The 14,843-nt window shown below is 40.6% G+C and overlaps 1 protein-coding gene across 1 annotated transcript in view; it reads left to right on the plus strand.

Moving 5' to 3' along the window:
• Positions 1–13,086: 13,086 nt before the first annotated feature.
• Positions 13,087–14,843, plus strand: part of LOC311445876 (uncharacterized protein) — a 44,618-nt gene continuing 42,861 nt past the window's right edge. Inside the window, exon 1 of the mRNA XM_084538413.1 lies at positions 13,087–13,208. Coding sequence (XP_084394539.1) covers positions 13,137–13,208 — 72 coding nt within the window. The 5' untranslated portion in view covers positions 13,087–13,136. The remainder of the gene's footprint in view (positions 13,209–14,843) is intronic.

Below are 14,843 nucleotides of genomic sequence, written 5' to 3' on the forward strand. Positions count from 1 at the left end.
TGTCAGCAAAAGACTTGAATTCACAAGGGATTACAGACCTGACAGAGCAAAGGTTGAAAAAAAGGAGGAAAAGGAAAAAAGAAGAAAAAAAAAAAGCTTTCCAAGTTGTTGTTGTGCACATGGGATGGAATCAAGCAGGAGTTTTTGTTAATCGATTTTGCAAGTAGAAACATAAAAAAAATAAAAAATAAAAAAATCTTCAATTACAGTGAGTTTTGTGTCAGTCACAGGCTGCTCTTCTGCCTTAGAAGAAAGTGAGCTTCAAATCAGGCATCAGACAGTTTTCTCTGAAGGGAAAAATCATCAGCAGCACGTTGCTGGTTCTAATTCTGGTGATTAAAAGCAGGCAGTTTCCCCATCTGCTGCTGTCAGCTGGCTGGGGCCAGTGTGGGTTCGTGTGTTGCAGCTTGTGTGAAGCATCTCTTGCTACTTCAGTGGCAAGAAAAGTAAAAAAAAAAAAAAAAAAAAAAAAAAAGAACCAAGGGGTTTATACATGCATGAAATAAAAAACAACTCCTACTACATCCTCCTTGCAGAGCAGTGGCCATTAGAGAGCAAGCACCTTTCTGAGTGACAGCTGCAACCACCAGGTACAGCATCCCCTCGCTAGATCCACCAGCGGATCTGAAACTGTCTGGCGCCCTCTGCAGATAACAAATATGATCGATTTGCCCTAAAATTCATCTGGGGGAAAAATAATAATAAAAAAAGGGTGCTCAGAAGTGTGTAGGGTGCCCATGCATTATATTGCTCTACACTCCTTCTGCCCAGAGCCAGAGCTCTAGCTGACATGCTCTGAAAGCTAGATAGTGTTGGTTTCGTCAGAAACAAGCTCTTGGGGGTTTAATTTCTTGCTCACAAATGATTTGGGTTTGGGCTTTGTTTGTTTGTTTATTTTGATTCCCAAATTCCTTGCTCACAAGTGAAGCAAAGTGCGGGTGCTTGTCTCCTCTGCATTGTGCCTCTTCCCTGGCCTAGCTCAGACAGCCTAAAGGCTTAACCAACTCTTGCTAGTTAATACATATATTTTTTCCTCTCCCTCTGCCTCAGAAATGGATTATATTGTATAGGCAGTGAAGGGTTACCCCAGGTGGCCCAGACCCTCAACTAGCTGTTGAATGTATTACATGGAAGTGAATTTTTAGATGAATACACTTTCCAAACCAGCTCTGCTAACTTTGGCTTCAAGGACAGGGTTCTTCAAGTTCAATTGCCTCATTTGTCTTCCCCATCCCCATTATTGTTATTATTAATAATAATAATAATTATTATTATTTATACTATTGTTCAGTTCACAAGAATGGAAATCTAATGTTGGTCTGTTTTCCTTGGAAGCATGTCCAATGACCTGAAGTAATCTTTTCTTCCGACCTAATTGCACTTGAACTTTTTTGTCATCCCTTAAGCTAACGATGATCCCCAGCTAGGCGCCTCTGTTGGAGAAATTGAATAAATTTCCATGCACTCTTACCTTTCTTTACTCTTTGAAAATTAAACCTTCCTTCCAGTAGCTGCTTTTTCTGCTGGGAGGCCACCCCTTACGTGGAATTGTACTGATTTTAGCCTGTGTGGGACCAGTTACCATGTAAAGCAGGTGGCAAGCACAAGGTGGATTTTCTTTGCACATTATTTAGTCACACTATAGCTGTGTAGTGATTTTTTTAATTTGATTTTTTTTTGGAAGCACTAACTGATGTCTGTGTATTTCATGACTGGTGTTTTCACAGAAGTTCTGTAGAATCAAAGCAATGTTGTGTCACATGTACTGATATCTGGAGTTTCTATCACAGGTTTGTTAGCTCAGAAAGTGAAAAATCTTTTTCATTTTCTTTCTGAGCCCACAGTTTCATTAACATGCACCAATAATTCAATCTCAAATTCAGACTTCAAATGATACGTGTGCAAGGGCGGCATCCATTGCCGGAATTTTAATATGTAAAATAAGCTGGGGACTTGCCCAACAATTTGTCCAGTTAACATTGTAAAGAATTTAATTGATCTTTCAAAGTCTCTCCCTAAATTCACAGTGATGTGTTTCAAAGCAGATAAATTAAAACAACAAAATATCTCTCCCATTCCTCTAATCCCATGATAGGGAAAATATATTGCCCCCTCTAGAGTGTAGCAGTTATGGATTTATGCCTAGAGCAGCTGCCTTTATTTTGTGCAACGAACCTCAGTTGTTTCTTGCTAACTCTCTTGAGCTGATGGAGTGCACTGAAGATAGTGATTTCTGGATATAGTGATTTTCATTGTCCTAATAAATGTTGTCTTTCCAACAGAGGAGGAGCCCAAGGCTGGGCAGGATATTCCCTCCTTGCAAGCTTACTTGTGGATTGTCTTGTGAAGTTGCAGGTGGAGGTTGTTTTGTTGGTGGGAGCAGGATGGAAGGCAGAGTTCCCTGTCATGGAGAAGGGTGCCCACACCTGAGGTACTCAAAGAGGTACAGCATCCTTCTGAGCTTGGCTCTGGACTACCTGCTGATGGAGGGGCACTAATGTTTTAGCTACCCCCATGTAAACAAATTCCCAGGAGTGTTTTGCCATTTAAATTCCAGTCCTCTCTTCCCCATCTGGCTGGGCACAGCAAATGTACTGCACTATGCTCGTTAGTTCTTCAGAATAAAAAAGGTGTCTCTAGAGTTAACATGCAAAACCAGAATTGAGTCATGATTAGTATAAAGCACGAGTGAATCATCTTATATAATTTATTGCTTTGGATATCATGATTTGATCCTTAAATAGCCATTAGCTGGAGAAATGACTCAAGACAAAAAAAAACCAAACAACAACAGAGCTTGCAGCTTCTCTTTTTCTAAGGAAACCTATTAATTTCCTTGCATTTTTTTGGATAATAAAGGCAATGACTTCTTTCTTCTAGAAACACATGCCATTAAAAGAAAAAAAGAAAAAAAGAAAAAGAGAAAAGAAAAAAAAAACAAGATGTGATTAAAAGGAATTCAATCACATGCGGTAGGAAGAATATAGAAGGTGTAAAAGGAAAAAGAACAGCAAAGCAGGCTTAGCCACATCCAGTTGGGAGAGTCAGAATGAGGGGATGAGGCACACGGAAAGCATCCAGGCTGACTGAACATGGCTTACAAGAAATGTCACTCTTTACTTCAGTCCAGGCTAAAAAATTATTTTCGGTTTCAGTTCTGTAAATATCAACTCTCGAATTCTCCATTACACTGTTCCAAAAGACTGCTACAGGTTTCCCATATGTCAGCTGAATCTGAGAATCAGAAGTCATTAAATATGTTTCATCATGATTTTCCAAATGCATCTGACAGCGGGAATCAAGCTACCATTTGCACTGAGATGCAATTTGAAGTGGAAATTGAATGTTATATAGCGGATTGGATTAATGGCACTATTAGCTTTGCCATTAAGTGCTAAAAATAGTGGGCTTGAGCATCATGTGTCTGATTGCAAGCTCAAGCCAACTCTAAGGTCTTTGCAAAAATGGGAAGAAACTGTGCTTGCACAAGACACCTTAGGCCTCATTTTCAGAAGGTGTTAGGGATTGCTCTGCTTAGAATTGGAAAGCCTACATGAAATGAAATTTTGCAATGTATTTTGCAATAACATATTATTATAAATATTAACATAAGTTGATGACACTCAGCTGTCAGTTCCTGCTGCTTTTCCAGAGATATATACTGATCATGCCTTTTTTTTTTTTTTTTTTTTTTTTTTTTTTTTTTTGGGTTACTTGCTATTATTACTCACTTGTTTCTTCACAAGAAAAACTGTATAATCCTCAGGGAAAGGTAAAGAGAAAATAACCGTTACTGCTAAGTGTGGATAATAGAGTTTTTAAACATATTTCTCTTGTGATGATGTTGAATGAAAAACCTTGTTTAACACTTGTCACAAGAATCAATCTGGTATCAGCTGATAAATGCATATCATTTTATTTTATTTTCACTCTTTTTCAACAATAGTTTGTGCCAAACCAAATTGGAAAATTTAAAGGAAGTCATAGAATAATAAACAGGCAGCTATTCCTATTCAACAGGTAATTACTCTTTTCCTGCTGCTCCAAATAGCCAAAATAGCGATTGAAATACTTTTGAAGATTTCTCCTCAGTTTTGCTCTTTATAAAAAAAGACTTAGATAAAAATAAAAATATTTTATCTCAGTGAAGCAAAAGCACGGTACACTGTTTTTGTATTCTGTGCATCTTTCTAGAGTGCCCATTATGTTACAGGCTTTGATTTGGAAATATCTTTAAACATGTGCTTGAATTCATGACCTGGGCACTTCGTGGTGGTTACTCAGCTCTCTACTGACACACAGAGTTATTCTGTGCTGAACTCTTGACTCAATAGAATTTTAGTTTTTGGTAATAGAATACTTGACAAATGCAATGAATTAAACTGGAGATCTTATTCACCAGATAATTTGTAGATTATAAACCTGTTGAGTAGCGACCTAGTTCAAGAAAAAAAAAATCATTTAATATTTTTCACTGAAGTCATGAAGATATCACTAGTTATTAAAAATAGTGGAAATCTGGTTTGGGCTCTTTTGCTTTCAGGTTATCAATGCACAACAAAATGGAAGCAGGAACCTCACAGTAATCTGGCAAAAAGGACATATGATGACACTATCTTAAACACTTGGATGATTAAGTGCTGTCCACTAAAATGCTGTGGTTTTTATGAAAGTTTTAGAGTAACAGCTTTGCGGAAGCATTTTTGCTACTGTCATTCATAGACTGCAGAATCAGATGCAATATTGGAAAAATATCGATTGTGTTCCTTCAAGAAGTTGTATTTCATACATTTTGCAATCAAGCCCATAGCTAATAAAGTTATTTTATACTCTGAGGCTCACTACGATCTGAGGCAAGAGTGAATCTGAGATGAATAGAGGGTGCACATATTTGTATCAGATTATTAGAAGAGATTTTCAAATAGTAAGAGTAGATCCTCACCTGATACAACCAACTGAAACCCTATTTAAATAGAATGCTTGCAGTTCACAGCATTTCAGAGTTGATTCTTTCAATTTCCTTTCTACCCTGGCTGCAGCAAAAAGCTCCAGTACTGCAAGTGGAGAGAGGGTCTGCCAACCTTTGTGATTAGTGAGGAACAGGAACGTCTAGTAGTGATTACAGCAAATTGGCTTTTAGATGAATGTTTCTATAATTTCAGCCTGTTAACAAGTTAATTTAACCAGACTCAACTTTTGGACATGATACACAGGTTTTTTTTCTCATCCAAGTTCAAAAGGAGACAAAGCAGATCTGATTGCAAAACACTTCCCAGCACCTGCAGGCACTCTGTCATATTCAATGGATTTTAAGTGCTTTAGACTAATAACACTGAGTATCAGTTTTGTGCTCTCACGTAAACGTTGAAAGACAAGCAGATATGATTGAGCCAGCTGCATTCTGCTGTTCAGCTTTGTCAGTGCCAAGAATCCCTGGAGTATTTTCTATGTGTCTCTGGAAAATATTGCAGCCTTTGTCTTCACAAATCTCATTGCTCTGTGGTGCCAGGCTGAGCTGTAGGTGCTGTTTTTCTTTTCTTTTCTTTTCTTTTCTTTTCTTTTTTTTTTTTTTTTTTTTTCTTTTTTTTTCTGATACTATTACTCCACAAGTACTAGAGATGTACTGTGTGCTGTACCTGACACAAGCCAGTCCCAAACTTGCAGAAGTATCAGTTTCAGGCTGTTTAAAACATGTACTTTTATTTCTGTCTATTTGTGCATGACCTCACATGAAGACTGCAAAAGAAACATCCTTGGCTGACTAAATTTGAAGAAAGGAAAAAAGAAGGAAAAGAAAGCAGGGGAAAGAAAGTCCCATGAGTGTTTACTGCTGTGATAAAATCTTCTGGAACCTAACCTTTAATTTTAATTATCTGTTAAGCCTAGTTTCTGTCTTGCTAGTTTGGTCCAAGGTTTTCCAATTCTGTTCTTTTCGTGTTTGACAGATGTGACCTTAATACAATAGCTGTAAAAAGAAATTCAGCTTCAGTGTTTTTATCTGCATCGCTATTTGTAAATAACTTCTAGAATGGAGTGAGACAATCTTTAGTTACTGCTTAGATTTAGCTGTAACTACAAATAGCAAAGGCCTGTGTCTGTTTATTAAACCAACCACACTGGCACAGTCATACTGCTGCTCCCAGGGATTTGGCCCTTCGGGGTAAAATGAGATTTAAACTCTCTTCAGGATCAGAGTGCTTCCCTTTTCTGGATTCTGAAATTTGCAATATTTTTTTTTTTTTTCCTAGTAATGTCAAACCACAGTGTGTAAATACAGAATATTTTCTGTTAGAATCTTCCTGATATGGAAAGCTAAATACATTTAGAAAGCAAATGTGATTTGTGAAGCCTTGTACCCATTTGGTAATGAAAACTGAAGCAACATCTATTTAGACTCACAGCCTTTCATGGTTTTGTGTGCATGTGTTTTTTCTTCAGTTCAAGTACTCAAGGTTATTTACGCATATTTCTTTGTATTTGATGATAATGTATAGTTAGGGGTTTTTGAATAGCACATTTTCCCATTTAAAAGAAGAAAAGCTGACATTTTGTAAGTACTGAATGTTTTCTTGACAAGAAAAGGTATTGCCATGAAAAGGTTACATCCATCTTCAATCTTACTTAACTTCTGATGGCAGAAATAATTAGATTTCATCTGAATTCACCAAGGACACTTTTGCTGACAGCTTAGAAACTTCTGAAACCATTCTGCAACCTTGCTTTCCTGGGCTCAGAGGATGCAGGTGACATAACCCTAAACCAGTGAAGTCTGATTTCACGATGTCCCTTGTTCATAGTTTTCTGAAAGAGAACGTTGTCACTACCCAGCATTTTTTTTTTCTTTTCAGGTGGACAGGGTGAATCTTCATCCCCCTCCTGCTTCCCCCTGACTCCCTTCTGTCTTCTACTCTGGTAGTTATATATATATATAAACATAAAATAATAATATTAATATATGTGTGCATATAATATATTAACAATATATATGCTTAATTTTACCGAGGATTTTCTTTATGTGATCTGATGATGCCTTTCTTCCTCCAAGAAATATTAGCTTAAAAGGCTTTTGTGGACTGTCTGGGGAGATCATATGCTAACAAGGTGTCCAGAGATCTGTCCCTGCTGTAGACACACACCCATGCCTACTGGGTTATCTTTCCTTTGCTGGCTAATTAGATGTCAAAGCAGGAAAGGGAATAACATGCTCCTATCATTCTGCGGTAGAGATATAATGATATTATGTGACTGAGATTCAAACCCAGAGTACCTAATTCCTGTCTATTGAACACAAGATTCTTCTTTTCAAATGTAGTTCTACTTTCCCTCTCACTGAGGTCTCAATCCATGAAAAGCAGGGGGGTAAACACACTGGGGCCATGAGCCTGAGCTTTGGGTTTTCCCTTCTGTAGTCCCCTAGTTGTGTGAAGCCGGGCAAATATTTTTCCTGGAATCTGTATCTTCACTTCTCATACTAAGTGAGAAGTGATGTGTGAATCCAAATTCTTCAGACTTCCCCTCCCTCTTTCCACTCCCCAGCAAATATTGCAATGATAAGAAACAGTGACACTGATGCTGGAATTTCAAAAAGCTCTTAGTAATCACCTGCCACTGGCAAACATTGGTGGCTAAGGTTTCTAAATAACAGCTATGGCTAAAAATACAGAAGAGAATGTAGCTGAGTGCTCCTTACCTTGTCAAATACAGGATGATGATGAATGATTTCTGGAGGGAAAATTGGCAAGGTCTAGATTTAGACAATTTTGGTTTTCTGCTGCTGCTGCCCAGGACCATGCCTACAGGCCTGTTTTCTTGTGGATGTTGCTTCAGAGACAGAGCCAAAAGGACCTGCCCAAAGGCAAAATTAATTTAGATTAATTTTATTATTTGAACAACATCTCTGTCTATAATTTTTAAAAGCCAGGATCTAGAAATCCATTTTGTGCTTGTTGAGTTAGGTGATGTGTAATAGCTAATTCTTCAGAAAAGCTGGGCTTGTGACTGTGCTGAAGTGCTCATGATTCACTGCCTTGCTTGATCTTAAAATGACACCACTGCACGTGTAAAGAAGGGTGAAGGTTTTGGTGAATGCTTGGTGTTTGCAAGACTCCTGTCTAAAGCCTGCAACAGGATTAATTGTGTGCACAAGGATGGTCAACTGCACATGCAGATCCAGCCATCAATATGTCATCAGTCAACTTATCTAAGACATAGAGATTGTATTGGGATGCTTGTTGCTTTACTCTTATCCTGTCATTTGCTGGGCAAGACTTAAAACAGAGGAAGCAACTACACTAGAGTTGTCTGAGTTTATGGTGCAGTGAACAGAATGAAATAGAGGGAATATCAGGAGGTAACAGTGATCTGTTGTTGTTTATTTTTTTATTTATTTATTTTTTCTTTTTCTAATGATTGCTTCTGTCAATACCAAAAAACTTTTGTGACAGGCTGAAGTTCTCAGGAGAAGAGGCATCCTTCTGTGCCCCAGGCACTCCCGAGGGCTAGTGGACATCTTGAACACAGCTGGTGGAGTCCAGTGCCTTATGGCTCCTGTCACTTAAACCCATACATACAGCTCTGGTTTAAACTGCTTTGCCTGTCCACTTTTGTAACAGACTGAGATTAGGGAAGTGTCTGGTGCCATCTTGTGCCACAGAGGAGTAAATATATAGAGCTGCCTATATATATATTTTTTTTTGTATATTTTATATATTTGGAATACCACATGTTGTTAACTTGCTTAGCTTTAGGGTTTGTCATTGGATGCACCATTAATATTACCAAGGCAAGACTGATATTCAGGTGTGTACGACTGTGCATGAAATGCTTTGTAAGAGGTTGAAATATGAGTTAAAATGGGGCTCTGTGTAGTGTCACCAACTTCAGCAAAGCTTTCATGACTAAAGCATGGGTTGTGGCAGGGCAAGCAGGCATGAGCAGTGCTGCTAAAGGCAGCCAAGGTTCAGCTCAGCTCAAGAGAGGAACAAAGAATGAGGATCTGGATAGGCTGGACCGATGGGCTGAGGTCAACTGCATGAAGTTTAACAAGGCCAAGTGCCGGGTCCTGCACCTGGGGCGCAATAACCCCAAGCAGAGCTACAGGCTGGGAGAGGAATGGTTGGAGAGCTGCCAGGCAGAGAAGGACCTGGGAGTGATGGTGGACAGTCGGCTGAATATGAGCCAGCAGTGTGCTCAGGTGGCCAAGAAGGCCAACGGCATCCTGGCTTGTATTAGGAACAGCGTGACCAGCAGGGCTAGGGAGGTGATCGTCCCCCTGTACTCAGCTCTGGTGAGGCCGCACCTCGAGTACTGTGTTCAGTTTTGGGCCCCTCGCTACAAGAAGGACATCGAGGTGCTTGAGCAGGTGCAGAGAAGGGCGACGAAGCTGGTGAGGGGCCTGGAGAACAAGTCCTACGAGGAGCGGCTGAGGGAGCTGGGCTTGTTCAGCCTGGAGAAGAGGAGGCTCAGGGGCGACCTTATCGCTCTTTTTAGGTACCTCAAGGGAGGCTGTAGCGAGGTGGGGGTTGGCCTGTTCTCCCACGTGCCTGGTGACAGGACGAGGGGGAATGGGTTTAAGTTGAGCCAGGGGAGTTTTAGGCTAGATGTTAGGAAGAACTTCTTCACTGAAAGGGTTGTGAGGCACTGGAACAGGCTGCCCAGGGAAGTGGTGGAGTCACCATCCTTGGAAGTCTTCAAAAGACGTTTAGATGTAGAGCTTAGGGATATGGTTTAGTGGAGGGCTGTTAGCGTTAGGTTGGAGGTTGGACTCGATGACCTTGAGGTCTCTTCCAACCTAGAAAATTCTGTGATTCTGTAATTTTACAGGTATCCCAGTCAGATTAGACCACACCTTCTGGGCAAGTAATTTTTCTTTTTTTCAGGGCCTGGGGTTGGTGTGGTCCCCCAGCACTGAGCGGCCAGCTGGGAGGGCAGGGGATGCACCGGGGAGCCCTGCTCTGACATTTCTTTTATTAGTGCTTGTTGCACACAGTGGGGAGCTTGCAGGAAATGGCTTGAGTGGATGAAGAACTGTTATTTTTAGCAACACGTGGGTTGTTTCTGTTCTTTTCTTGATCGTGACAAGGATCCACTCTCAAAGACTGGGAAAAACTCTGTTGTTCAAATTCAGTGACTAAGTAGGTTGTGCATTACCAATTAACAAAAGAATAACGATTAGCTCTATTGCTAATTACTGATCTGCTTTATTTAACAATCAAACTGACACTACGCTTTGCAGAACATACTATACAAAACAGTGAAAAAAGAAAAAAGAAAAATGAATGTTTTCTTTTAAAAAAGAAGCAAAAACAAAACCAAAAAAGCTCTCATCATTTAGGCAGCATGTACTTTTCCATTTTAATGAATAGATATAATCTCTGTCTCCTAGGTCCTGTAATTTTATTTATTTATTTACGTACTCTTCTGGGTTCTTACACTACTCATGCAAAGCGTGCACACTGAGTTCATTACAAAATTAACCCAAATTACCTGAAAAAAATAGAATGCGATAAAACGATGTTCTACAGGAAAGTATTTCTTTTGCTGTGTTTCTGGTGAAACATATAGAAACTATTCAAATTCTCTGCATATCCAGCCAGTGGGGCTGGCATGGCCTTCCCCTGCCCAACTCTGGGGCATCCCTGCAGGCTGGCAGCCCCCAGGTGTCCAATTGTCCTGCAGGGTCAGACACACGGCCCCGCTGCCAGTCCTGGCCTAGCTGCCTTGTCCCTCTCAGCTGTCCCTGTTTGGCTGTCATGGTGAGTGTTGTCCAAGCCCTGGCACATTTGTAATCTGTACTTTTGTGTGGACAGGCTTCAAGGAAGGAGAAAGAACTAGCTCAAGTGACCTCTGCATTGAAAACACCCCTCTCTCCCCTGCCCCCTGCAGAAAAACTGCAGAGATTGTTATGTACATTCAATTAACTTGTCCAGCAAGCTTTTTCTTGGTCCTTAATTCAAAATCACAAATATGAACTAAACAAGAAAACTAAAATGAAGTTGAGAAATTCTGGCTTACAGCCTGCTTGCTCCTGACCTGGCCAGGAGGATGGGGAGTCTGAGCTCCCACTTGCCAGGATTCAGACATGACCTAGTCTGAGTTCAGGTGGAAAGGCTGAACATAAACTGCTGCTTCTTCATATCACAATATGTTATTTTCACTTTCAGCTTAAGAAATTTACACTAATGTAGAAGAAATTAAGCATTATGACTTTGTGTACCTTGTGAAGGTTTTATAGGGGAAAACATTGCAAATACTGGCAACAGTTGTGTGAGGATTGTGTCTGAGCATCACTAGATGTCACTCTCAACCTGAATTTAACTTCATGTACTCATGCTTGTCAGGTTTTCATTTTAAATTATTAATCTTTCATTCAACTCCCCACCTCCTTTATTTTCTTGCATTTAATGCACAGGGGATCTTCCAGTTCAGCGTAGCACAATCTGTTGCGCATAAATATTTTTCTTGCTTAAAACCAGGATCAAAATTGGGTCAAAAAGAAATACCTAAAACTTGCAACATGATCAATTTCTGTGCTAGATATTCACTGGGGAAACAGGAAAGGCAAATAACCCTGAAAGAGAGTTTGCTTCTCACTTTTGTTTGGTTTTCCTGTTTCGTTCAGTACTTGCTGGCATGGTCGCGGTATCCATCACATGTAATAAAGATGAGAATGTCCATGTCAGCCTAAAATATCCACTTTGCTTCAAAGTATTGGATTTTTGCATGTGTTAGAAAGCAGAGGTGATATTTAGGTGATTTACGTGATTTAATTTAAAAAGCATTTTCTTTTAAATTGCCAAGGGTTTCTGTTTGGATACTTCTTGGCTTCTCCACTGAGTCAAACATTTCCACAGAATTCAAAGCACTCTGAAGGAATTTGCATATCATCTGGGTTTTATTCACCTGTGTCTGTAGAGGCAGAAAACTTGGAAAATATCCCCTTCCCTCACTTCCTCCATTTCTTGCAAATCCTTACTTCTCTCGGTAAATACCTCTGTTTCCTTGTAGCCAGCCCAGCATGCTGCCAAGTGACTGGCCACTGCTGCTGTTTGTGCTGCAAGGTGCAGCCCCAGTGCCTGTGGCTGCTGCAGACTCACAAGCCGTGACAGACACAAGATCTGTCAACTCTCATGGGGATTTTTACTCAGCTCCTTAAAGGAGTCAGCATATCATTCCCTGGTCATATGCAGCCTCTTGAGCTTCTCTGACAGGCCAACCCAAAGGGAAAAGATGATGATGACAGCGGTGGCCCTGGTGGCCCCCAGCGGTTTGTGCTGCCCCAGTGCAGCCCCTCTGCGAGTATGCAGAGAACAGGAGAAAGTGCTTACTGAACAGGCTCTGAGCCCAGACTGACTCTTTTTAGATAGTGGCAGAGGCAGGAGAAAGTCACCTTCACCTCCTGGCAGGGAAGCAGCTTCTCTCCGGCGCAGGGGTGAACCCTGCTGCCTCTCCCCTGGGAGCAAGGTTCTTTCTGAGGTGGCTCTGGGCTGTGCTTCTGTCCCTCTGTGTGCTGTGCTGGAATCAGCTTCCCTGTGAAAGGGAACTGAAATGAACGTATCTGTATCAGGGCTTTCCATGCTCTCTTGCTGTACTCAAGTAGATTGAGGGAGAATTACCCCTTCCCAAATCCTAGGCATAAGAAAGAGCCTTCTTGGCTTTTTTCTTATTTATTTATTTATTATTAATTAATTATTATTATTATTTTAATGCAAAGGTGTTTGTGGTGTCTATAGGAACTTACCCCTTGAAATATTTATCAGTGGCCTTCCACTGTTCTCATCCATCACAGGGTGGAGAGGGAAAGAAGGGGCTCTAAGCACTGTGAAAATTTAAACTACCCCTACAGCATAGCCCCAGACATCCTCTGTCTCTGTAAAAGTAAACATGCCTGTGTGAGGATTAGCACTTTCAGGTGTGAGGAGGACCAGGCTGGCCACTCCTTTTATCCTCCCCTTTCAGCCTGGAGGATCTGGCTGAGACTGTCTGAGTCATGGGCTGCAGCATGCTGGCAGGGCTGCTCATGTTGTAAAGCCCCCCCAGGGCTGCTAAACTGGTGGCTTTAAAACAGTAACTGAGATAGAATAATTAAACCCCCAAACTGTAAAGCTTCTGTGGCAGGAGGAGTTGGGGGAGGAAGGATGCCTGTGCTCAGCCAGCTGATCACTGCAGACATTTGGTGTAAAACATGGGCCCAGCAGCCTCTGGGTCTGGTATTTTTGTGGGGTTCTCCTTTGCACCTAGGAGTGTCCCTCGACCTGCCCTCCCTTCTCACTGACAACCGTTTTTGTCTATTGTGTTTGAAGTTCAAGGCAATGTCTCTCCTTTGGTTGCTGAGCAGTGCATGTAAGCGCTTTATTGTGCCAGCCCTTAATGCCAGGATGTTTCTTTTTCGGTATCTCACGTAGTTCCTTGCTCCACCTGTTAACCTAGCTAAAACCTGTATTTGTGATTACGATATGTTTCCTTCAGAGGAGATGTTCTACTGCTTCTGGGCCTTTCAGCCTTTTTCTCCTTTCTTCATACCTCCATTAGAAAAGTGAACTGTTCTCTCTTCAATTGCTCATCTTCCCCTCCTCCATACCTCCTAAGTTTTTTTTTTTTTTTTCCTTGATTTACTATTGGCACGTCTCCTCACTTCACTGTCTGCTGATTAGCACCCTTGGTACGCTTGCAGTTGCACTAGGTCAAGCCTCACCTTACACAATGGAGTCATTAGGAGTTGCAGCTTCCTCTCATTTTCAACACCATTGCACAGAGGAAAGAACGAAAGGGCCCACTTATAGGTTTAGGCAGTAATTCTGAGGTAAAACAATTTCCAGAGAAAGGCTTTGTTTCTCAAGTCTAAAATATTTTTGGAGGGCATTCCAGCCTTGCTGAAATATTTGTGCTTCAAAGAGAAACATTTTTTTTTAAATGAACTTATTTATTTATTTATTTTTAAAAGGGGGGATGGATCATTTTGATGTGTTGAAACAAGACTAATTTTTCAGCCTGAAATGACTTATTTCATTATGTCCTTTTCTTCGGTATACAGATGTTTAGGAAAATTCTTTAATGAAACAAAAATTTGACACTTTTTTTGTCTTTTGCTTATTAATGAAATATTTCTGGTTGATAGAATAAGAATCATTTAGGTTGGAAAAGACCTCTAAGATCATCTAGTCCAACCTTTGAACTAACACTGCCAAGTCTGCCCTTAAACTATGTCACTAAGCACTATGTCTACGTGGTTTTTGAAGATCTTCAGGTAAGGCAACTCAACTACTTCTCTGGGTAACCTGTTCTCATACTTCATAACCCTTTCACTGAAGAATTTTTTCTTAAGACCCAACCTAACCTCCCCTGGTGCAATTTAAGGCCATTTCTTCTCGTTCTATTGCTTTGTGCTTCTGAAGTGCACTTGTCTCAGAACTTTTTTTTGAAGTTCCACAAAAACACAAAATAAGTTCATGCAGTGTTATCCACAATATGCTATTGGAAAACTCATGTGGATTTAGCATGTTTAAAAAGTGGGTAAGAAAATATCTGATTTTTGGCATTTGAAGTCATGCCTGCAAGGGCCCTGGTGGATGTGAGAAGCAGGACAGCAAATCAGGAGGCTGACATGGAGGTTCACATTTGAGGTTGGGCATGAAAACCAAGGAAAAATCTGTTCAAAATCTCTGTAAATCCGAGACATCTTAATTGTCTTTTTAGGCTAAAAAGTCTAATAAAGCATGACAGGTTTGTGCTGGAGGGAGTGGGACTAGTCTTAGTAATCGTGGCCAGCAAGTCAGACAGGCAACAGCACTTTCAGCAAGGTCAAAGCAAGGCAGGGTATGCTTCTCCATGCAAAAGATGCACCT

This window comes from Aythya ferina (assembly GCF_964211825.1).
Source record: "Aythya ferina genome assembly, chromosome: 16".
In the NCBI taxonomy this organism is placed as follows: Eukaryota; Metazoa; Chordata; class Aves; order Anseriformes; family Anatidae; genus Aythya; species Aythya ferina.